The sequence below is a fragment of the Cheilinus undulatus genome, linkage group 15 (assembly GCF_018320785.1).
Source record: "Cheilinus undulatus linkage group 15, ASM1832078v1, whole genome shotgun sequence".
NCBI classification, from domain to species: domain Eukaryota; kingdom Metazoa; phylum Chordata; class Actinopteri; order Labriformes; family Labridae; genus Cheilinus; species Cheilinus undulatus.
In genome coordinates, this window is record NC_054879.1 from 40,419,648 (window position 1) to 40,442,884 (window position 23,237).

General features: G+C 39.9%; 2 protein-coding genes across 2 annotated transcripts; both read right to left on the reverse strand.

Annotated features, from left to right (window-relative positions):
* Nucleotides 1-5,388: 5,388 nt before the first annotated feature.
* On the reverse strand, nucleotides 5,389-10,365 carry cnmd (chondromodulin). The gene is made up of 7 exons (XM_041807754.1): nucleotides 10,294-10,365; nucleotides 9,991-10,137; nucleotides 9,348-9,488; nucleotides 9,097-9,210; nucleotides 8,822-8,975; nucleotides 6,111-6,313; nucleotides 5,389-5,619 (listed from the first exon to the last, which is right to left on the reverse strand). Exons 1-7 carry the CDS (start codon nucleotides 10,363-10,365, stop codon nucleotides 5,389-5,391), a joined length of 1,062 nt encoding a protein of 353 aa, XP_041663688.1.
* Nucleotides 10,366-14,079: 3,714 nt separating this feature from the next.
* Nucleotides 14,080-17,368, reverse strand: si:ch211-199f5.1 (protocadherin-8). Its single transcript, XM_041807693.1, has 3 exons — nucleotides 14,912-17,368; nucleotides 14,604-14,802; nucleotides 14,080-14,526 (listed from the first exon to the last, which is right to left on the reverse strand). Exons 1-3 carry the CDS (start codon nucleotides 17,366-17,368, stop codon nucleotides 14,213-14,215), a joined length of 2,970 nt encoding a protein of 989 aa, XP_041663627.1. The 3' UTR covers nucleotides 14,080-14,212.
* Nucleotides 17,369-23,237: the final 5,869 nt, after the last annotated feature.

Genomic DNA, 23,237 nt, shown 5'->3' on the forward strand with positions numbered 1-23,237 from the left:
AACTGCAGGGTTACAGGTTTTCCACCACGCCAGCATCCATAAACGTATTGCAGCTCTCTCTAGCAGAAAAACATAATGAGCTAAAACTAAAAGGGTTTCTGTGTTCTGGTTAAGGTGCAAAATGGACTGTCACTCCTGTTTATTTCATTCATGTCTGGATGTAATGGAAAACATGCAATCAAATGTAGGACAACGTTTGCTAGAGTGGTTCGCTTCACACTTGTGTTCACACTTCTAATGCCTCCTGGGCAACCACAGGCAAATTTGTGACAGGGGGGGTATTGATGTATTTATAGGCTGGGTGTGCATGAGCTTGATTAGCACAGATTCATGCCACAAGATGAATCACCAGCTAAGGTAACCTGATGTATTGTGCTTGGTGGGGGGGAAAGGCTTTGATTTGGTGGTCACCAGAGCACCGAGGCACCTTGCCTGGCTGTGCTTGTTTTGATGGGCGATGATGAAAGCGCAGGTGGATTCGAGAAAGCTGCTGTGGACTCCTCCGCTGTGGTTTTTTTTCCTATTAGCACAGGAGTGGAGGTTTGCAGTCTGGCCGCTGGGCGCAGCGGGTCAGTGCTCACAAAGCTCTGTTTGTTCCCCGGCCTGCAGGGCTCCTAGGGTAAGCCCGGCTCTAGAGGGGAGACAAACAAAAAGGCACCACTGTCTCACACACAACACCGAATGTGCTCTCCAACACATTCGTCTTTTCTCCTCAATGGGGTACATTTCTCTTCTTTAGGAGAGGAATGGCAAAAGGAAACAAGTTTTTTAGAAACAGGGCCTCAGGATAACAAAACTGCTGTTGTTGTGAGCTATGTGTTTTTTCTCAGTTTAAATGCCATTTTGAGTTGTTGCTTGTGGTGATGTGTTTTTTTCCCCCTGATTTTTTTCCTTTTGCTTTGTGTTTTTCATCTCCTTTTGTTGAGCTCAGACTCTGAGCTCTTTCTCTTGTGCTGCTGTATCAACACATTCTGAGTGAAACCCGAGGAAGCTGCCGCCAGCAACAGGCACATCATATTTAAATTTCAGCAGCTAACTTTAGAGATTATATATAGACCTGTTTGTGTGCAAGAAAGAAACAAAAAGTTCTCCAAATTAATGAATAATTCCAAGGTGTCTCTTAGGTCCACACGCAGCTTCTGCGTGTGATTTCTCAAGATGAACTAATGTGCAGGATTGTCTCACAGCTGCTGTCAGGTCAGACATTCACTGTTGTGCTGCAATCTGCAGTCCAAGTATAACTCCATTATTGAGGGGCCTTTAAAATGGGAGCCGTGTGACACACAGCAAGATGATTTAGTTTAATGACCATGGCAGTGACAGTGCTGTGATGGAAATTGGACTCCCCCTGCAAATTTACATCACTTGAGGGTACTCGGGGTTCTTTTAGCGGCTGCACTCCGGAGCACGAGCCATCAGGAGGTCCTGGATATGTCATGCTTGTCACCTTCCTTTAAGTGCATCGGCAGACGTGGGAGAGGGATTAATATTATATAGCCTACGGAAGCACAGAGGCCGTCTTATCAGCGCCGCAGATGTGATAAGCACCTCTACCCCCATGAAAACCAGGAAAGATCTCCAAGCAAAGAGACAAGCATCTCTTTGTGTTGTTTCCCTCACACTGCTGCAGAGTTTCAATGCGGCTTTAGTGGCAGATATGGTGCAATTTCACATCTGTTGTAATTTGATGTTGCCCGGATCACCCTCTGTGAAATCGGCTTGATCGCAACATGGCTCCTTTCAATTATTTAGAAAGTTGGCATATGGCTGCGGCGATAGTAATCTGATTTCTTTTGATTCTGAGGTGTTTAGAATAGCCGACAACACAAGCCTTAATAACAGATGAGATAGAGAAAAAAGCCCATCTCTGTGATCACGTTATTTGGTAGCCTAGCTTCGACACATCTCTATCTTTTTGAGGGGAAAAAAATTTATTTAATAAAAACGTCACTTTTATGGAAATATTTTCCATCACTGCCATGACACTCATCTCGCATTAGTCCACATCAATGCAGATGTCAGTGTGCACAAATTGCAATGCCCTCAAAGTGATTCTGAGCTGTGAATGGAAGTTATGGCAACCATTGCTGTCACTTCAGTTTTATCAGAAAAGCACCCAGTGGAACCATGGAAACAAGATGTGACACAAAAAAAACATCCACATCAAAGCCAGCATATACTGTAATTAGAATTTATTGAAGCCTACACAGTCAGGAAAGGTACATGATCTGCGGAGCCTCTGGATCCAGTCCCATACTTCCCATTAAGAACAGCGAATTAAGCCTAGCTACAGAAATGAATGTGTCCTTTTGTTGAGCCTGTTGCTGTAAATAGAAACTGAGCACTTGTGTATTTCATACATGGATCTCTGCAAAGAGAAAGCACCTGTTTATATGCAAATCAAACTTGTGTTTTGTGTGGTATTCTTGGTAATCATACATTATGGCGAGCATTTCATGCAAACAGGCGTAGCTTTCCGGCTGTATTTACAATCAGGAAATAAATATGTGAACAGCAACTACACTGCAAAAACTACAAGTCAAAAATGTGTCACCCCATTTCTGTAAGCCACTCTTACCTGACAAGTCCAGATAAAGTAGAAGTATTTTTATCCAGTCATTAAATGATGTAATAATTATACACAGTAGAGACAGTTTAAACAAAGTCAGTTGTCATGTAGTGAGTAGAGACTGAACAGGCAGAGAAAAACTGTTTAAATATGCCTATCCAATATTCTTATCAAATAACACCACCAGCTTCCAGAAGTCTTAAGAAAACAACTGATAAATCCTTCACACAAACAAGCATAAAAATAGCCACCCCCCAAACTGAATGTGAATTACACATTTAAAGTTCATTAACATTTTATCAACATGTCAACAAACTAAGAACTGAGTAAGGTGGACAGCTGAAGTACCAGAATTGACACTAGGCTACTAAACAATACATTAAAGGTGTGTTTTGGAGCTATAAAGTAAGAGAAAGTAACAAACTAGAATAAGTTCAGTCACCTTGACAGGGATGCCTGATCTGATTTGTGCTGATATCCAATATACCAATATTTACAGAATAATTCTAACCACTACCAAAATCGCCTCTGATATCTAAATGTTATTCAGACCTAAAACTTCCAAAACAGTGTAGCTGCAGACTGTTCATCTCTGATGCCCATTCTGACAGACTGTTCATCTGAGAGGCCATTTATCTCAGAATGGAAATACACGCTAAAACTTTCTAAATTAAAGCAGATTAAACTTCCATTTAGGGTTAAGGTATGCTTTAGGATACCAAAAGTTGAAAACCTGACCTGACAACCTTACGTAAACAAAGCTGACTGAACAGTCTGCTTACAGGAAACAAACTCGTCCTCCATAAAAACATTCTAATGTAGCAAGCGTAGCATACGTAGCTCTGTAAGATACATCAGCTATGTAGATAACATAGCTATGTCGCTAACATAGCTAGAGCTAAGCTAACAAAGCATCTATGTAGGCTACATAGGCTACATATCTACATTATCTGCATTGCTAGGTAGGCTTTAGCTCCTTTTTTCTAAAGCTCATGTTGCTAATGCTAACTTAGCTACAGATAACAGCGCTACATAGCTAATGAAGCCAATGTAACTAAAGCTGAGCTCACAAAGCAGCTATGTAAGTTACGCAGTTACATTATTTACGTAGCTACAATAGCTTTAGCTACATTTGCTAAAGCTTGTGTTGCGTCATTGGCTTATGTAGTATTGTTGATTGCTGCATAGCTAACATAGCTAATGTAGCTAACAGAGCAAGCATAGCTACAGTGGCAAATGTAACTAAAGCTAAGCTCACAAAGTAGCTTTGTAAGCTATTTACCTACATTAACATAGATACAGTGCTTAACAAATTTATTACACCACCTGTCATATTTGTCTCAGAGACCATCCAGCATCATGAAGTGCTTTAATGCAGACTCTTTCATTTTCAGTGAGCTCTCCACGTTTTACCATTTTGAACAGAAATGAGGGATTTCAAACTGAATTCACCCAAATTTGAGCCGGCTCACTGGGCTTCTCTGAGAAGTCAGAAATGAATCAAGCATAACATTCAACCACCAAAACTCATTTTTCTGTTCAGGAATGCAAGTAAATAACTATAATTTGACATATTAATCAAGAAATATTAACGTGTATAACTATTTTTCAGTTTTTTTGTAAATCAGTACATTTGAAAATTCATGGATAACAACAATAATAATATTTTAGCATTAAAAATATCATTTTGGTTAAAGAGCTTCTACATTTTGGTGTATTAACCATTGCAGAAACATGAAAAAGGATTTTGGTAATTACCAATGCTGATAATTTAGGGCAGCTGTGGCATAAACCTTACTTTGGTAAGGGTTAGGGTGGTCTAATAAATTTGTTAAGCACTGTATGTACATTAACTATTATGCTAATAGCTTTAGCAAATGTAGCTAAAGCTAACTTAGTGAAATTGCAATGTGAAAATGCATTAGCACAGCAGCTAAATTCTAGGTTCCAAGACAAAAACAAACAGTTTTAACAAACAGGATGGACAATTTGTACACAACAAAGACAGACATACAGAGAGCAATTTAAAAGCAGGATATGCCTAAGCACTCATCAGTGAGCAAAGCAGGGAGAGATCTTACCAATGAGTACATGATTGTGTATCTATGTTGTCTGTGTAGCCAAGTTAGCTTCAGCTATGTTTACATTCCTAAAGCTAACTTAGCTACATTGGCTTATGTTGTAATGCTAATTATGTATGCGGCATAGTTATGTTAGCTTTAGCTTTAGCTTACGAAGCTAAAGCAAGCCACTGTTTGTGTAACACTTCTAAAACAGGTCTGTCCATAATTTCATCCCAGATTAGACCTCTGACCTTTTTGTAGCTGCCAGACTTTGTTTATGAATAAATTTTAATTTAAAAACAAATTTAGCTATACGTAAAAACTGGAAGTACAATGTACTGGCAAATGATGACACTTCCTTTCTGAGATGTATGGCGTCTGACATGAACAGTCTAGGATGTTAAGATAAAGAAAGCAAAAAATAAGGCCTTACAATCCCCCCATGATGCAAGAAAATTATACTTCCTGAACATATTGAAATGTCAAAATCTAACTTCGTATATCTTATTCAATAGCCTACAATTAAAAGGGAAAATTTGCTCACCCCACTGGCTTCCCATTGGCACATTTCTTACTTAATTTTTGCTTTGTATGTAATAGAATAGGATGTTAATCTCAACGTGTAAGGTGAAAGTGGCTTATTATAAGCATAACAACTTGAATTAGAGAATAAACTTGCTTGGATCTGAGTTTTTGCAGTGAAAGAGTTTAGAGACCTCGAGGGTCTTTAGAGAGAGTGGAGCCTTGCGTGTTTTCTTACACAATGCCCAATATGCGTGCGACCCACCAGCGACAGGGCATAATGACTCGGCAGGCCACCTGGCACCCTCTGTAGTTGTACGGCCAGGGCCAGTAGCCCCTCAGAGGCTCGCACACCCTCTGACAGTGAGTGTAGCTGCGTTGGCATTCTGAGCAGCAGATCCCCTGGTGGTCCAGCATGGTGTCAAAGGCCATGGCTTCCTCATCCCTCGGCCCTCCGCTGCTGCGCTGCAGTTTTTGAAGCAGTGTTAATTTAGAAAAAAAGAGACATCTTTTTCTTAATTCATGCTCATTTGCAATTCAAATGTTTTCAGAAAAAAAAAACTTCTCATCCTCCCAAACATGTGACTACAGCTCTCTCCTAGGTGGCATGAATTTTTATAACCAGTGGGAATTTTGCACTTCAGTTCATAAGTTCATCAACTTGGACTGGCAGCTCTTACCTCTCTGACCTGTCAATACAGCCACTATAGGACACCTGTGTTAGCACTAGAGCATCCAGGTAGGAACTTTCCCACCATGTATCCCTAACATGGCTGCTGTGTTAAGTATGCAGTCATGAAGTCATCTGTGAAAGTGTTGACAAAACAGAGGGACTTAAATTCATAATGTTCCTTTAAGGCTTGCTGCAGGGCTCAGAATACGCCTCTTGATAGTTAATCACCAGCTCTAGAGTGTTGTTTACCACAAATACTGTTGTTGATGAAGTTGGTACCCACGTGATAAGGGTTTTCGGGATTGTACCCAGACCCTGCAGTAGACTGCGCCCCCTCCTCTTCTTCCTCCTCCTCCTTCTTCGCCACTCTGGAGATGTCATCGTCTGCGTGACTCACGGAGTCCCTCTCCTCAGCAGCTGCCTGCGTCTCCTCTGTGTTAAACTGCCGCTTGGCTCGCTGTGTGTCTCTCTTTCTCCTCTCCCCATCTGTTATAGCGGGGCCACAGGAGGCAGGAGTATTGGGTCAACATCCACAAGATGCCATACATGTCCTCAGAGCTCAATCCTACATAGCTGGGGCTGTCTCGGATGTCCTGAATAATTCAATTAGCAGCCGTGATTTTCAAGCAGTCTTGCATATTTAAGCATCATTCTTTTTCGGCACAAGACTTTAAACTCTAAATGTAGTTTGTGTTCATAATGTTCAAATGTTTTACTAACTCTGCAGACAAGATTGGATGGTTAAAAAGTGTGTCAGCAGATAAGAAGGGCAAACAGGCAACATTTGGATGAACTCTAGAGGAATTTACTCTGCTATAACAGGCCAGATTAGGACCTCTTAGACACAAATAGAGTGTGATAAACAGTGTCGGGTGTGATTTGGTGCAAAGTAATACATTACTGTAATGGCATTACATTTGTCTGTAACATAGTAGTTTCAGGCATTACTGGTGCTAACTTAGGAATCACATTACATTTACATTCATAAGCTTGTTGCCTGAGTTACAGCAAATCTAAATGTATTCAGGTGACTGACCATAGATATTAATATATAGATGCTGCCTTCAGGCTTCTCAGTAAAGCTGGTGCTATATGCAAAAGGGTGCGTCACGTATGACAATGGATGTAAGTCACTGACAGAGGGAGGTCTAGCCACAATAAAGATGCTCATAACTCACTGAAAACTGAACTGATTTTCAAGCCTTTGAAAACCACAGGATCTCATACCAAAATTCTTCCAGGAATTCTGTATAGAACAAACAGCACCAAATATATTATAAAAGTTACTATACTTGGCAAATATTAATCTATGGAAGCATATTACATTTAATTAAGAAAATGCCAATCCAATTTACATTCTCAGTTAACAAGATTGTAATCTCAGAGCCACAAAAAAGGTTGAAATAACAGAAAGAAGTGTTCTGTCTGAAGCATTACCAAGCATGCTCTATCTATCTATGCATCCTCTCTAATCCTGGCTTCTAAACTTAGCAAAGAAATTAAAAAGGAATTTTGTGTTTGGTAGATTATTTCTTGTAACAGTGCTTCTTGGCTATAAATCTGTATTTGTACCTTTGGAAAACCGGTTTATTCCCCCTATAAATGGTGCCACATTAGTGAGGATCATGCCTTTCATGTGGGTTGCACCCATGAAAAAAATTACCGTCTCTTCCCAATGCCAAACACTAGGGGTGGGAATCACTGGAGCCCCCACAATGCGATATTATCATGATACTTGGGTCCAGATTTGATATTAATGCGGTTTTAAACATTTTGCAGTACAGTGAGTATTGCAAAATGTAGCACTGCTTGCAAACCTCATGTGTCATGTCCATCCTGCTTGCATTCCTAATGTCCTTCCCCTGGTGCTGCATACTGGTTTTACTAACTTGCTTCTGCTCTATGACCATCATCTTTGCCGACCTCACTGGACGAACATTGTCCAAACAATTGATTTTATTTTTCCATTATCATAGACTTCAGTTCATATTAGCAATTAATTTGAAAAAAAAAAAAAATACTTGGTGTACAAGATGATATAATATATCACCGGACAAAATATTGCGATACTGTGCTGTACTGATTTTTTTCTCCCACCCCTACCAAACCTTATTTTGCTGTTGACTCTTGTTTTGAGCTTCTTGTGCCATGCGATAGGGTAACTTCAAGCTGGTATTTGCCAAAACCAAGTTGTGGCATTATTTGGAGTGAGCCCTAGTACCATCACCAAACTGAAGGCCAAGTTCCATGTAACGGTGGGTGTCAGAGACAGGCCACAAAGTCAGTGTCCCAAGCAGGAGACACGCCAAGAAGACTATTTCCTCACTTAGGAACCATGGGCTGTGTACACATTCACAGTCGTGGTTTGCAGGACAACATGACCGATGGCTCTCTGCCCAGACAGTCTGGACAGGCAATGTCTGGTCTCATAGGGCTGCCAAATCTCCACAGTCTGGGACAGAACTCTCTCCTCCAAGATGACAACGTTTGCCCCCACAGAGCTGGGTTTATGAGAGTCTACCTCCAGAATTAAGGAGTGGATTGAATGGCCTGCCAGCAGTCCTGACCTCAACCCCATTGAACACCTGTGGTATCAGCTTGGGCATGCTGTTCGTGCCAGAGTGACCAACACAACCACGTAGGCGACAAAGAATGGCAGAATAATCTGTTTGGCATTGGCAGAGAACATTTGGCAATTTTTTCATGGGTGCAACCTACATACTCAGCTCTGCTGCTCATCCCACAAAGGCATGATCCTTACTAATGTGGAACCATTTGAAAGGGAAATAAACAGGCTTAACAACAGCATTAGATTTATTACCATGAAATAATCTACCAAGCACAAAATTCCTTACTTTTTGGGCTGGATTTTGTTATTCTTAGCTGTCATGCATGACTTTTTTAAAGAAAGTAACTAGTAATGTGTAATGGAGTCCCTGTTTTTTGAGTAACTACCCCTACACTGGTGATAAAGTAAGGAAAAGAAGCAGGAACCTTTAGGGTAGACAGGTTGGAGCCAGTAGATTGGAAGTTCCCCACAAAGACCCAGGATTTTGTCACTCAGAAAGCTGGTGTCCTTCAGCGGCTGCTCAGCTGCAACCCATATAAGGAACTCCTCATCAAACCTCACTGGCATGATTTCATCTGTCTGTGCAGAGAAATAAAATACGTCCTTGAAATTCCAAAGCTAGAAACAGAAATGACAGTGTTAAAAGCAAGCAGAATTTCCCTTTTCTCATTCCAATTTGCCAAGAGTAGTGTATATATACCAGGTCAAACATCAACGCCTCTTTGTTGTCGGCTCCCATGTGTGGAAGGCTGGCTTTGATTTGGGATTTTATATAGCACTTGTCTCCTCCAAAGAAGCGGATTCCGGTTATTCCCTGCAACACAAAAAAGAAATCACAGAATTGCCATGTTTACACTCACGGCTTTGCTACTTTTGCTAAGCACACAGAAAAGTCTCAGCAGAGCTACCTCAGGAAAAAAAAAGAAGAAGAAGAAGGACAAACTCGCTCACAATTTGAAAGTCATGAATCTCCACAGCTTCCTCAGCTCCGATCCCAGTTTTAAACCGCTCCAGGTTGTTGTCAGAATCGATTTCCACGGATCCTTCCCTCACCTCGCCATTGATGTTCATACTGTAACGAACGTTGTAAACCTGCCAGGAAAGCGGGACGTTAAAATGACTGATCAGTTATGTAAATCTCACTTATGCTAACAATACAAAAGTGAGACAACGTAAAAGCCTCATTTCTTCCTTTTATTGTTTCCTTTCCTGCAGAATCCTGCAAGACATAAGAGGCTTTGTGGACCTTGATGGGGATGTTTGCCTTACAGGTGAGCTCAACAGGATGCAAATGAATACTGATTTTAAAATGCACTGAAGTCAACTTAAAAAACAGGCTGTTATTGTAGAAAGAATAAAGATGTTATATCATACTCTGAATTATCATAATGATTATGAGGAATGCGCTTAGTTATTCCCATAAAAATCACCAGCGACAGTCTCGGAAAATAAATTTATGCACTTTGATACAAAGGTTTTATTATCAGAGGATTTTATAATCTACTTTGCAGCCTCCTTGCGTTCCCTCTTTTATATATCTGTCATTGAAAGGGGCACAGTAATAACTACAGCATAATCCTCAGTCGACACTTACATTTTTATCACTGACTTTCCACAGGTACAGAGCAGCCATGGATGCACACAACATAAACACAGCACCCACAATAAGAGCCACAGCCCCACATCTCAGGAGGCGACTGGCTGCAGCAGAGGTCATCTTGCCGCTGGATGTGCTCTGTTCCTTCACAAAGGTGAAAAAAGTAAGAGCTCAGACACTTAAAGGCTGATTATACACCCAGAGACAACTTCAAAAGTTTGCAGAGTTTGTAGTTTCCTTGACATGTCATGGATGTCAATTACATTTCCAATCAAAAGAAATGTATTAAGGCTGTCTTACCGGAGGCATGCAGTGTTCAAAACAACCAGATCCATGAGTGGTGTTTTGGATTTTTTCCATAGTCTCCTTCATGTTGTCCTCTAAAACTCCTCCGCTCACACTGATGCCTCTCTGTGGAGAATTGGGATATCCACCGGGAGGCTTTTTTTGACGTTTGAGTGTGAATGACGTGCAGTTGATATAAATTCTTTGAGCTAAATTCTTCGTCTGAATGTTACCTGTAGGTTTCAGGCTGCTTAAAGAGAGCTGGACTAAAAGTTCACTCCTGATGCAGGTCTGAGATGAGTTACAGGAAGTGATGTAATAGTAAGTGGAAAGGTTGACACCTGACCTTTCAGACACAGGAGGAGGGAGATGTAAGTGCCTTAGGGTCCCAACCTGGGGGTTGCCCCATACTGTAGGGGGGGTGACAGGACTGTGTCTGCTCTGAGGTTGTTGAAATATGAGCTAAAATCATGATAACAAACTTAGTTTAGTGAATAGTTTATACAGAGGTCTTTTAGGTCAGAAGTTTTGTTTAACCTCTGAAGACCCTCTATGTACATATAAGGACATTACAGTTAGCTTTCCTACAGCATAGCAAGTAAGAATTTTTCACAATAGAACTATTATTATTATTATTATTATTATTATTATTATTGTTATTATTATGACAATGGATAGAGCCAGAAACAGAGATGAGAGGGTGGGGAACAGGCCAAACGCAAACCCAGGCTGCCAGCGTGGGGCATGACCTAGCCACAAGCCCATCTGCTCCCCTGATAATAGAATTTTTGAGGGAATTGTCCGGTAACTGTCTATTGGAGTTTAGGGAGAATTTGCTTTGAAATCTTTCAGAAATTTTCATGGACATTTTAGGGAATTTGTTTGGACATTTTGGGTGAATTATGCTTGGAAGTTTTAATATGTTAGTATATTTTGGAGGAGTTCCTTTTGAGTTTTGGGGGAAATCTACTTCGACATTTTTTGGCATTTTCATGGGATTTGGAAAAAAATTTGTTCAGATGTTTGGGAGAAATTGTACCTTTTAGGCATTTTCACTGAAATTTTAGAAAGTTGATCGATTTTTCTGTGAGGTTGATTTGATTTTGGGGTGGGAATTGCTTTAAAATTTTTAAGAATATTCATGGAATTTTTTAACATTTAATTGTAAAAACCTGAGGAATTCGAAATTTAAGGAAGTGCTGTCCTTTGAAATTTTTGGAGAATTTCATTGAAGTTTCAGGGAATTTGTTTTGGCATTTGGGGAAATTTGTAAATCATCAGGCATTTTCACAGAAATCTGAGAAATTTGAGAAATGCTATTGTAATTTTTGTGTACTTGATTTTTTTTTTTTTTTTTTTTGCGGGGCATGGGGGCGTGCTTTAAAATTTGTAGGTTTATTCATGGAGAATTAAAAAATATTTGTAAAAAAAAAAAAAAAAAAAAACCTGGGGAATTTGATTGGAATTTTGGGAGGGGCTGTCCTTTGAAATATTTTGAGAATTTTATGGAAGTTTTAGGGAATTTGTTTGGAGGTTTGGGGGAATTTTCCCATCATTTTCATTGTTTTTGTTTTTGTTTTGTTTTTTTTTTTTAGATCTTGGTAGGAATTTGCTCTGAAATTTTCAGGAATTATCATGGACCTCTTAGGGAATTTGTTTAGCAATGAATTTGCTTTGAAAGTTTTCAGGTTATGTTTGTATATTTTGGAGAGTGTCCTTTTAAGGGGGAAATTTGCGTTGAATTTTTTTGGCATCTTCATGGGAATTTGGAAAATGTGTTAGGGATTGTATTTGTGATTTAGGAAGTTTTTTGGGGGGGGGGGGTTGTAATAAAACTTTTAAGTAGTTGCATTTGTTTAAAGGTAAATTTTTGGTAATTTGGGGGACAGGGCTGTCAAGCTAAATTTACAAGAATTTTCCTGGAAATTTCAGGAAATTTATTTGGATGTTTGGGAGGATTTTCCATTGTTTTCATGGTATTTTTCATAGATTATGTGGAGAAATTTGGGTAATTTTATTATTTTTTTTATAGGAATATGCTTTGAAATTTTAGGGAATTTGCTTGAAAATTTTCCAGAATTGACTTGGAATTTTGGAGGGAAATTTCATTGGAATGTTTAAGCTTTACTATAAAGTATCACTAATACAGTTATGGAATATTTAATACACTTTAGGGGTAAAAGTTATGTTTCATAATCCTAGGTTGTTGCTTTGAAATTTTAGGGAATTTGTGTTGATTTTGGAAACTTTTTCCTTTTCTTTTTTTTCTTTTATGGGCTTTTTACTTTTATTCTGATAAGACAGCTGAAGAGAGACAGGAAACAGGGGAGAGAACGGGGAAAGACATGCACCAAAATTCTGAACTTTGAGTAGAATTTTTGTTCATGCTTGTGGTCCATCATCAGAATAAGAAGAAAGCTGACAACATCATACCTTCTCAGTGGCTGACAGCATTTTAAAACAGACTGAAAACCCTCAACAACTGACCAACCAGCTGAAACTCAGCCAAAACATCTACTCTAAAACTGAAGCAGTGCTGTATTTTCTGTAGAAGTTGTTCCTTCAAGACCTTTTTTTGAAAGACAAGACTGAGATTTTAAACTTATCAGGTCCTACTGATGACAAATAAGTGAAAAAAGCAAAAAATGCATTCCAAACAAAAGCTCAGGAGGTCAGACCTAATCCGTTCTGATTTAATCTATAAAAACTGTTTAGATTAATGTTCATTTTTGACAGACTATATCCCTCTTTTCATTTGGGTCTCCAGGGAGGACTCAGCTTTTCTTAGACACAGGTAAGGGGGTCCTTAGAGACAAGGGATTCTGAGCTTTAAGGGAATATTTTAATGCCTTTCATTGAAGTTTCTTCCTCTTATACTCACATAATAATTATGATATAAATGCATGTGCCTGTTGCAGGTTTCCCTCTGCTTCACTCTGACAGATAAGATTGCACTCAGAGTTAGACCTGTGTCCCTTAGGTCTTAATAAAACTCTTCATGAGCAGCACTTCCATGCAGACTTACACAGACATCTTTTTTATAATAAAACTTCTCCACTGGAGAAAGGCAGATTTTTGTTAAAGGTTATTTGCCTTTTGTATGGAATAAAGGAGACGTACTAAGAAAATAGTTGCAGACGTGGAGTTCTGCAGTTGCTTGGAAACAAATTGAAGCGCTTTTTTTTCTGTTTTTCTGGATAAATGGAAAGCTGGAAGGCAATCAGAAAAGGTGAGGGGATTCTTTGACCTTTGAAAAACATGTAATTATAAGAGTATTTGATTAGTGATGTGCTATTTGCTTGCAATTTGAGGCAGCGTGACGACTACATTGTGTTCCACTGAAGAGAATGACTCTGACTTATAAATTTATACGTGAGCGTTGAAGGACTACATTTTGTTTATTGTGCCTTATAAGCCTTTAAGGCAAATGAAATGCATTCAGCTGGCTAATTGAGGTTATTCTGTGTGCTTTCTGATTATTTCCTCAGGACAATAGGTTCTACTTATTGACTCATGTAAGCACAGATAGCTTCATTTTCAGCCTGGCGTTGAACAGCAAAACAAGTGACGCATTTTAACAGTTTATTTGTGCAACAATGTGACAAAATCTACCACAAACATGGTAATCTTCCATATTGATTGTTTTCCACAGCAGAACGGCCCACTCCCTGGCAAAATGTCCATAGGTCATGCCCTTTAAATAGTAACACATGCTCTTGAAAAGTCATAATAAAATTCTTTACACTGAATCATTATGAAAAATATATTATTAATGTACAAAATCTTGCATATTACACATGATACAATGAACAGTCTTATATGAGCCCAAAGACACGACATACTACAAAACACTGCGACGATCCCACATAGTAGAGTCATTAAACACAAGAGGACTGTACAGTATAAAGACAGGATCCCTTTCTTTGAAGGGGCTTTAGGAGTTTGTGTACTCCGGGATGGATATCTCATCCGTTTCCTGTATTCTAGCAGGCGTTGGAGGACCAACCAGAATATAATCGAACTCCTGGTGTTGAACTTTCTCGTACACGCTCTGCAGCCCGTTGGTTTTGGGTAAGTGAGCAGGGTAGTAGTTTTCCCTCCTGCTGTCCCGGGGGAGTGATGCAGTCTTGGAGAATGTTGACAGATGCGGTCCACAGGCCATGCTCGTGTTGGGCCTTGTGGCTGAGGGGCTCCAACATCGGTCTGAGTGCCCCAGGACTTTGCATTCGCTCGTGCATGCCCAGAGACCTGCAGAGAAGAGAATTAGAAAATGCACCGCTCTCAAACTTTATCTTCAAATCATGCTTTATCACTTTTCCACTCACTGTTCATTGGCGGCGACTCCTTTTTGTGCACATCTGCGCTTATATCCGAATCGCTGTCATTGAAGTCGCTGTCTCCTTTCCCGCTGTCCTTCCCGCTGATGTGTGGATCTCTGGCTGAGATAGTCGTGAATGAATTACCCTTCCATATCGTTATCGGCCTCACTGTTTCTTTCCCGTATCCTGGAAGCGTGGAATAACCCTGGAAGGATTAAAAAAAAAAAAAAAGAACATCCAATGTGAATCAGAGCCAGGATAGAAGAAAAGTGGAACAAACTTGAATCATGAGTGAAAAAAAAAAACAATTTTACCTTTAATTTTCCCTCCATGGTTCTGCTGTTGGACTCAAAGATGCCTGCTGTCGGCCTGCCATCCTCACAGCTTGCCTCTGTTGTGTTGCTGCTGGCCAGTGGAGGTTTCTCTGGAAATGGATGTGCATCAAACACTTTGCCTTTGTGGCTGGCGATCAATGAATCAATGTGACCACTCTCCACTTTCTCCACATTTGGTGCATCTTCTTTTTCATCGTACCCCCTCTCCCTGGTCTCCTTTTTCCTGCGGCTGCAAATGGTTGTGATGAGAATGATGGCCAGCAGGAGGAGGGAGCAGCTCCCTGCCAGGACGATGATGATGGCTATGGACATGTCCCATTCAAAGAACTCCTCACTGCCATTTTGAGCCAAGGAAGGCATGCTGGGTAAAGCTCCTTCAATGAAGCTGAAGTGTATAATAGCTGTGGAGGTGAGAGCCGGGGATCCATTGTCACTGACCGCCACTGTGACTTTGACATTATCTGTGAGATCATACGTCAGCTGCCGGCTCACGTGCACCTTCCCTGTGTCTTTGTTGACGGAGAAACCCAGGTGTCCCCCTTCTACGATCTTATAGGACAGCTGTGCGTTCACGCCCTCGTCTGCATCTGTGGCCTTAATCTGTGTCACCACATAACCTGCAGGTGCGTCTTTAGGCAGGAAAACCTCAGCAGATCCTTTGTAAAGGGGCGGCTGTATGATAGAGGGCTGGTTGTCATTCTGATCGACTATTTTGAGTCTGATGACAGCTGTGCTCTGCAGCTGTGGTGACCCCCCATCGCTCGCCTGGACGTGGATGTCAAGCAGTTTCATCACTTCATAATTAAAGCTTCTCAGAGCGTATATAGAGCCTGAAACTGAATTCAGAGACACAAAAGTGTTCACAGGAGACCCCATTATAACCCCATCCACCAGCCTGTATGTGATTTTTCCATTATTGCCCAAATCTGCATCCTTTGCTTCTACTGTGGTGATATAAGCTCCTGGGGGGTTATTTTCCACTACAGAAACTTCATAGACAGATTTAGTAAAAAGAGGGGCGTTGTCATTCTCATCGCTGACTCTGATGGTGAACTGGGTGATTTTTCTCAAGGGAGGTGACCCGAAATCCTCAGCCATGACTGTGAGGTTGTACTCACTGATCCTCTCTCTGTCTAAAGCTGCAGCTGTGACGATCATGTAGCTGTCCTCGTATGCTTGCCGTAGTTTGAAGTGGTCGTGCCCGTATAGAGTGCAGTGGACCTGGCTGTTCACACCCGCGTCTCTGTCCAGGGTGCTGATCAGCGCCACCAGACTGTCCTTGTCTGCAGCTTCGCTGATGTGCGCAACGCCCGTGCTAATGGAGGTCATTGGGGTGATGCTGATTTCTGGGGCATTGTCGTTAACGTCCGACACGTGAATGATGATTTTGCACACAGAGGGGGTCGGGTTGGCGCCCAGATCGGTCGCCTGGACGTCCAACTCGTAGGTGCTTTTTTCCTCGAAATCCACCGGGTTCTTAAGAGTCAAGCGCCCTGATTTATGATCCACTTGGAAAAGTTCTCTAATCTCGTGAGAAACCTGTTTCCCAAAGCCGTACACCACCTCCCCGTTCGAGCCTTCGTCTGCGTCCACTGCGTTCAGGTCCAGGATGACAGTGCCAACCTGTGCGTCCTCGGGCAAACTGACCGAGAAACTATTCTGGTCAAAAACAGGACTGTTGTCGTTAAAGTCCGTCACTCTGATAGTTATCTTTGTTGACCCCGATCTGCTCGGGTTCCCTCCGTCTGTGGCCACCAGCTCCACTGTGTATAATGACTGAGTCTCCCTGTCTAGCTCCTTCATTAGCACCAATTCCGCATATTTAACCCCATCCGCTCTCAGGAGCACATCAATGGTGAAGTGACTGTTGACAGAGATTTGGTAGCTTTGGATGTAGTTTGAGCCCACATCCGCGTCCACAGCCGGGTCCAGAGGGATACGGGACCCCACGGCTGCATTCTCGGAAATCTCCACTATAGATTCCCTGTTTGGAAACTCCGGAGAGTTGTCGTTAACGTCCTTAACCTCCACCTGCACGTGGATCAGTTTGTAGCGGTCTTTGGAGAAATTCACCACGTCAAAAGTGATGAGACACTGGAGAGTGTGCCTGCAGATCCTCTCCCTGTCTATCCGCTCCCCCACGGAGAGCTGCCCGTCGCTTTCTCTCACCCTGATGAATGAGTCGTTGAATTGTTTCATCATCCTGAAATTGGTCTTAGAGGAGTGAGACACACTCAAGGACATGTCCTTGGCAAGGTTTCCGATGACTGTACCTGGCGCGTCCTCCTCATTGGTCTGGTAACGAACAGTATTTCCCTCGGTCCGAGCCGGTGACGCAAACAAAAACAGAAAAAATGAGAGTATAAAAATCCACCTGTGCCTGTGGGTTAAAAATCTTCCCCGTAACATCTTCTTTTCCTCTCTAAGCAGCCTCATTGTGCGCCGAACAGACCGCTCTCACCTCTGGAGTGAGCTCTCCATACAAGCTCGCGCGCGCTTCTGAACTGAACTGTGCTGGAAGTGAAAGTTACTCCTCGCGCCTCAGCTCGCGCGCAGGCAGGCAGACAGTCAGACACGCTTGTTGCCTCGCCTTCAACACAGCTCAAAATTCTGCAGTGGCGGGGTTTATACAGCTCCTCATGCTAATGAGACGAAGTGTGACCAATCCCTCGCGTTAGAATTAAAAATACCCCCTTATGCAGGAAGAAAAAAAAAAAACAGGAGCTAAGCCTGTTTTCAGAGTGAGGAAGTTGAAAAATAAAGAAAAAGGGGGGAAAAGAGGGCAGAGAGATACTGTGCCATCGCTTGGAGATAGTCCCTGTACTCTTTATCGCCTTATTACAGCCATTACAGTCATGGTTGTATTTACGAAAAGCTTTTTTTTCCTTCTTCTTCTTTTGATGTGTAGTTTATTGTCTCGAGTAGGTGCATGCGCGCGCGCTTTCATGCACGCACGAGGCAACTTCTATTGTTTAATTTTTGGTATGCTGAGGCAAGGTTTTGTCGAGCTAATTTAAAACAGCTTCATTATCTAGAGACACATTCAGCAGGAAACCATCAACAGCCTGTCTGGGGGAGGATTGATGGAGGATCGATTAATTGATATGGTGTGTTTTTCTGGTTATCTTTTATACACAAAATAATTCTCTTATTAAAGCTAATATGAGGATTTTTTAGCTGGTTACAAAACAGGCTGTTATTAACACTGATGCCTCTTTGTGAGCAACATAAACAAAGAAAATCCTCAGCAACAAGACTGACTATTTTTATGTGATTTTTTTAAAAGCATAAACTACTGCTGGGGTGGGGCATTAAACAATAAGGTACACAAAATTTGCATAGTTGGTAGGTAACGATTGTATGACTAGTTTATTTGTATAGAACTTTTAAAACAAGGGATTACAAAGTGCTTTGACTTGTGAAGAAGCAAACAGAAGAACAAAGCAACAAAAGAAAGAAAAAAACTGATCAAGAGAGTGGCCCAACAGCATCAGAAGACATCTAGAACTAAGACATCATCAGAAACTCTGACATCACACTAAGTACCATAAAAATGACAGTTAACCATTAGTTAACCATAACTTAACAAATAGATACACTACACACATTTCAAATAGTTAGTAGGTGATGAATGAGTCACTAACTACTGCACATTAAAGAATGATTAACTAATTACTTGATAACTTTTAATTCCTAGTAACTTACCACTAGTTAACCCTTAGTTAAACATAACTGAACAAATAAAATGACCAAATATTCAAAATTTGTGTACCCTATTGATATGCTAAGTAATTTTAACTAATGGTTAACTAGTAGTTAGGAATTCATTCATTACTGGATAACTAGTAGTTAGCTAAACATTCATTACCTGCTAGCCATGCAAAATCTGTGTACCTAATCTATTTGTAAAGTTATGGCCAACATAATTGTTAACAAGGAGTTGGTTATACATTCCTTAATGGCTAACTAGTAGTTAGTCACACATTAATGCATGGTTAACTAGTCACTCATTCTTTTATGGTTAATGAGGAGATGGTTAAACATTCATTGCCTCCTAGCTGCTGTGAAGTCACGGTTTAACTGATGGTTTACTAGTAGTAGGTAAACCATCATTTGGTAAGTTAAACATTCACCACTTATTAACTTTTCAAAATTTGTGTGCCTTATCTTTCAGTTGTGTAATGGCTCATTTTAAGCTTAACAAGCAGCTGGTCAGACAATTGTTGATTGTTAAGTAGAAGTTGGTCTTATTCATTGTTGGTTAACTAGTTCTTTAGTTACTCATTACTTAATGGTGAGGTAGTAGTTAGTCACTCATCCATTCATAGTTAACTAGTAGTCAGTCACTCTTTCATTCACGGTTAACTAGTAGTCAGTCACTTATTCATTAAGGGTCAAGTTGTAGTTAGTCACTTGTTCATTCATAGTTAACTAGTAGTCAGTCACTTATTCATTAAGGGTCAAGTTGTAGTTAGTCACTTGTTCATTCATAGTTAACTAGTAGTCAGTCACTTATTCGTTAAGGGTCAAGTTGTAGTTAGTCACTTGTTCATTCATGGTTAACTAGTAGTCAGTCACTTATTTGTTAAGGGTTAAGTTGTAGTTAGTCACTCGTTCATTCATGGTTAACTAGTAGTCAGTCACTTATTCGTTAAGGGTGAGGTAGTAGTCACTCGTTCATTCATGGTTAACAAGTAGTCAGTCACTTATTCATTAAGGGTTAAGTTGTCGTTAGTCACTCGTTCATTCATGGTTAACTAGTAGTCAGTCATTTTATCTTTAGTAGTGAGTCTCTTAATTTCTTTTGGTTAACTAGTAGTAAGGTAAACCTCCTACATAAAATTTGTGTGCCTTATTTATATGTTAAATTATGGTTAACTAGAAGTTGGTCATACATTGGTTAATTGTTAAATTGTATTAAGTCACTCATTCACTCACTCAAATTTAACTAGGTGTTACATATTTGAGAATGGATAACTAACTATTAATTACTAATTTGTTGCTCCCAACTTTCCAAAATGTATGTATCTTATCCATTTGTGAAGTTATGGTCAACTATTGGTTAACCAGTGGTTACTCTCTCATCTGTAAACAGCTATCTTGGAGCTAGTTACCAATTAGTTAACTGCAACCTTTTAAAATTCTTGTATCTTATCTATTTGTGAATTTATGGGTAGCTTATTGTTAACAAGTAGTTACTCATTCATTTACAGTTAACCAGTAGTTAGTTCAACATGCAATAACTGCCAACTGCAAAATTGTGAACCTTATCTTGTTAAGTAACGTTTAAGTAAAGGTTTACAAGTAGTTGGTTATACAGTATTTATTGGTTAACTAGTAGCGAGTTACTCATCAATAAATGGTGAACTAGTGGTTAACTTATACTCATTTGCTGATGTTAACTAGTAGTAAGTAACACACTTATTTATGGCTTATTAATAGTTTGTCACTCATTGTTTTTTGGGTAACTTTTAGCTAGTTATTCATTATCAACTAACTCTTCAAAATATGTGTAGCTTGTCAGTTTGTTAGGTTATGGTTGACTAGTAGTTACCTAGTAGTTAGTTACTTGCTCGTGGGTGATTAGTAGTTAGTCACTCCTTTGTTTATGGTTAACCAGTAGTTAGTTTCTCATAGTTATCTACTAACTTTTCAAACTTGTGTAATATATATATATGTAAAGTTATGGTTAACTAATGGTTGTCTAGTAGATTAACACTGTAGTTTACTTGTAGTTACTAATTTGTTAATGGTTAATTAGTCATATACATTTGTTACCAAAAGACTTCAAAATGTGTGTACCTTATCTTTTTATTAAGTAATGGTTAACCAATGGTTAACTAGTAGTCAGCTACTCATTTGTTACTAACTATGCAAAATATGTACCTTATACTTAAGTCTTTCCATATACTTCTATAATTGTTGCCCTTTTTTAGATTTATCACATAAAAAATACATAAAGCGCTATATATTTGACTTTTTTCTTAGAAAGACCGATTGTCACCGATAAAACACTTTGTGCACATTAACAGGACAAGATAAGGAAAGAGAAAAAAGGTCACAGGAGCTTTAACTTCTTTTGTAACCTTACACTTCCATGCATCCGTTATCTACACACCTTATCCACTTTTGGGTCACAGGGGCTTGAGCCAATCCCAGCTGTCACTGGGCAGAAGGCACCCTCAGCTGATTGCTATTAAATCACAAGGCTGACATGCAAAGACAAACAACCACTTACACCCACGGTCGATTTAGAGTCACCACTTCACCTAACAAGCTTGTCTTTGGACTGTGGGACAAGCCAGAGTGCCCAGAGAGAACCGACAAATGCACGGAGAAAAACACAGAGACTCCACACAGAAAGACCCCGTTGAACCAGGAACCGTGTTTTGAACAGAATTGTTAAGCACCACCATGTAGCCCTAACCTTAAAAGCTAATTCAAAATCTGACACTGAAAATCTTGCTTGACACACAAATATTTGCAGCATTTCTGTTTTCTTACTCTCTCTTATTTTCCTTTTAGCTGTTTTAAAAGAAACATACATATGTAGGCTAATTATTCATCTTTATCTCCTGGGTTTTCCACTACAACCCCCCCCTCAGAAAACATGACAACATGCAACTGTTCTGAATTTCAAATCACATCAGATTCAAATTAGATTCAGTTATCCCGTGATAAACATCAGCCTTATACTTTTGCATCTGTGAGAGAGACAGCAGTATAGCATGTGGTCAGCTTTCTACATACGCTGTACTTCCAATGTCAAAGCTATGGAGTATGGTACAGTTTGAAGCACTTTTTTGTTTGGGGCTTTTTAAGGCTAAGCTCATTAGTTCCACTTGAGGAAGATCTTAATGCCACTGCATGAAATTATACTTAACACTCCAGTGAAATCAAATTATACGTTTCTTCATCTGATCATCTCGTGCCGTAGTATCCTGCATAGCAAAGACAAAGAAATAGGCTTAATAGTGCTTCATAAAGGGGTATTGCAAGGAAAAACAGGCTTCTAAAATGATTGATCACTCATCCTCTGCTTATATGATAATAAGTGCTTTCTCACCAAGAAAGAAACACACCTACCACGTTTTAACCTTCGTCGTGTTTGTGTTTTAATGGCATTGCAATCAGAACTGGGGTGTAACAGCAATGATAATCATAATCTTTGACAACTCACTCTAAATGATTTTAAAAGATGAAATGTGAAAATTTTCAGCTAAAGCAAGCATCAATATGTGCTGAAAATTGTTACCAATGCAGAAATTTAGAATACTGCAGTTCTTTAAGTGTCCACTAGAGGGATGGTAGTAAACGCTCAGAAAATGCCATTAACGCCCATGTTAAATTGACCTTTTTGACAGCAAACATTAATATATTAGCTGCTCTGTGAGTGTCCCAAGATAGTCTGGGTGCAAACCAAAGATCTCAGACTCCCAGTATCACAGATCGTTACTGTCAGAACAGAAGTGCCGTAATTTGCTGGAACAACAAATGTCCAGTTTTAGATTGTTTTCTTTTTATTGAATCCAACTTTATCTATAAACAACATGAATATTACAGATGGAGCACCATGTCATAAATAAAACAGAGAAAAAAGGTCAGAGGTCTAAGCTGAGGGTAAATTATGTATAAACTCATTTAAGAAGTAGATACGCAAACAGTGGCTGGCTTTAGCTTCATTAGCATTAGCTTAAGCTAACATAGCTAAGCTGGCTAATAAGTGAACATGACTACATAAGCCAATGTAGCTCAGTTATTTAAGCAAACAAGGCTAATGCTAATGTAGCTACATAAGCTATATAGATAACTTGGCTACATAGCTTACTTAGCTAACATTCGCTTAATAGCTTTGTTAGTGTAGATATCCATAAGCTTCTTGAGCTTTAGCTTAAACTACATAGGCTATGTAGCTTTGTTATCCATGTATCTTATGCAGCTAACAGAGCTACATAAGCTAAATTTGCTACATTAGAATGTTTTTATGGAGGACAAGCTTTTGTCCTGTAAGCTGACTGCTAACTTGGCTTTCGTAATCAGGTTTTGCGGGTCAGGTTGTGAGCTTTTGACTTTTGTACCCCTACCCTTACCTTAACCCTTACCCTAACTCAACCTTAGGTCTTAGCTAAAAGTAAATATTTTATAGACCCATTTTAGAAGTAGATACCAAAAGGGTAGCTGGCTTTAGCTTCATTAGCATTAGCTTAAGCTAAGACAGCTAAGTTGGCTACTAAGTGAACATTACTACATAAGCCAATGCAGCTCAGTTATCTTTAGCAAACAAGGCTTAAGCTAATGAAGTTAC

What these genes read in the sequence shown, in the direction of transcription:
- cnmd (XM_041807754.1), bottom strand. Translation starts at nt 10,365, where the DNA reads ATGAAGGAGACTATGGAAAAAATCCAAAACACCACTCATGGATCTGGT. An exon ending in TTGAACACTGCATGCCTCCG is followed by an intron (nt 10,138 to 10,293) that starts GTAAGACAGCCT and finishes ACCTTTGTGAAG; the next exon opens with GAACAGAGCACATCCAGCGG. An exon ending in GGAAAGTCAGTGATAAAAAT is followed by an intron (nt 9,489 to 9,990) that starts GTAAGTGTCGAC and finishes CTTTCCTGGCAG; the next exon opens with GTTTACAACGTTCGTTACAG.
- si:ch211-199f5.1 (XM_041807693.1), bottom strand. Translation starts at nt 17,368, where the DNA reads ATGAGGCTGCTTAGAGAGGAAAAGAAGATGTTACGGGGAAGATTTTTA. An exon ending in CCATGGAGGGAAAATTAAAG is followed by an intron (nt 14,803 to 14,911) that starts GTAAAATTGTTT and finishes TAATCCTTCCAG; the next exon opens with GGTTATTCCACGCTTCCAGG. An exon ending in GGAGTCGCCGCCAATGAACA is followed by an intron (nt 14,527 to 14,603) that starts GTGAGTGGAAAA and finishes TCTTCTCTGCAG; the next exon opens with GTCTCTGGGCATGCACGAGC.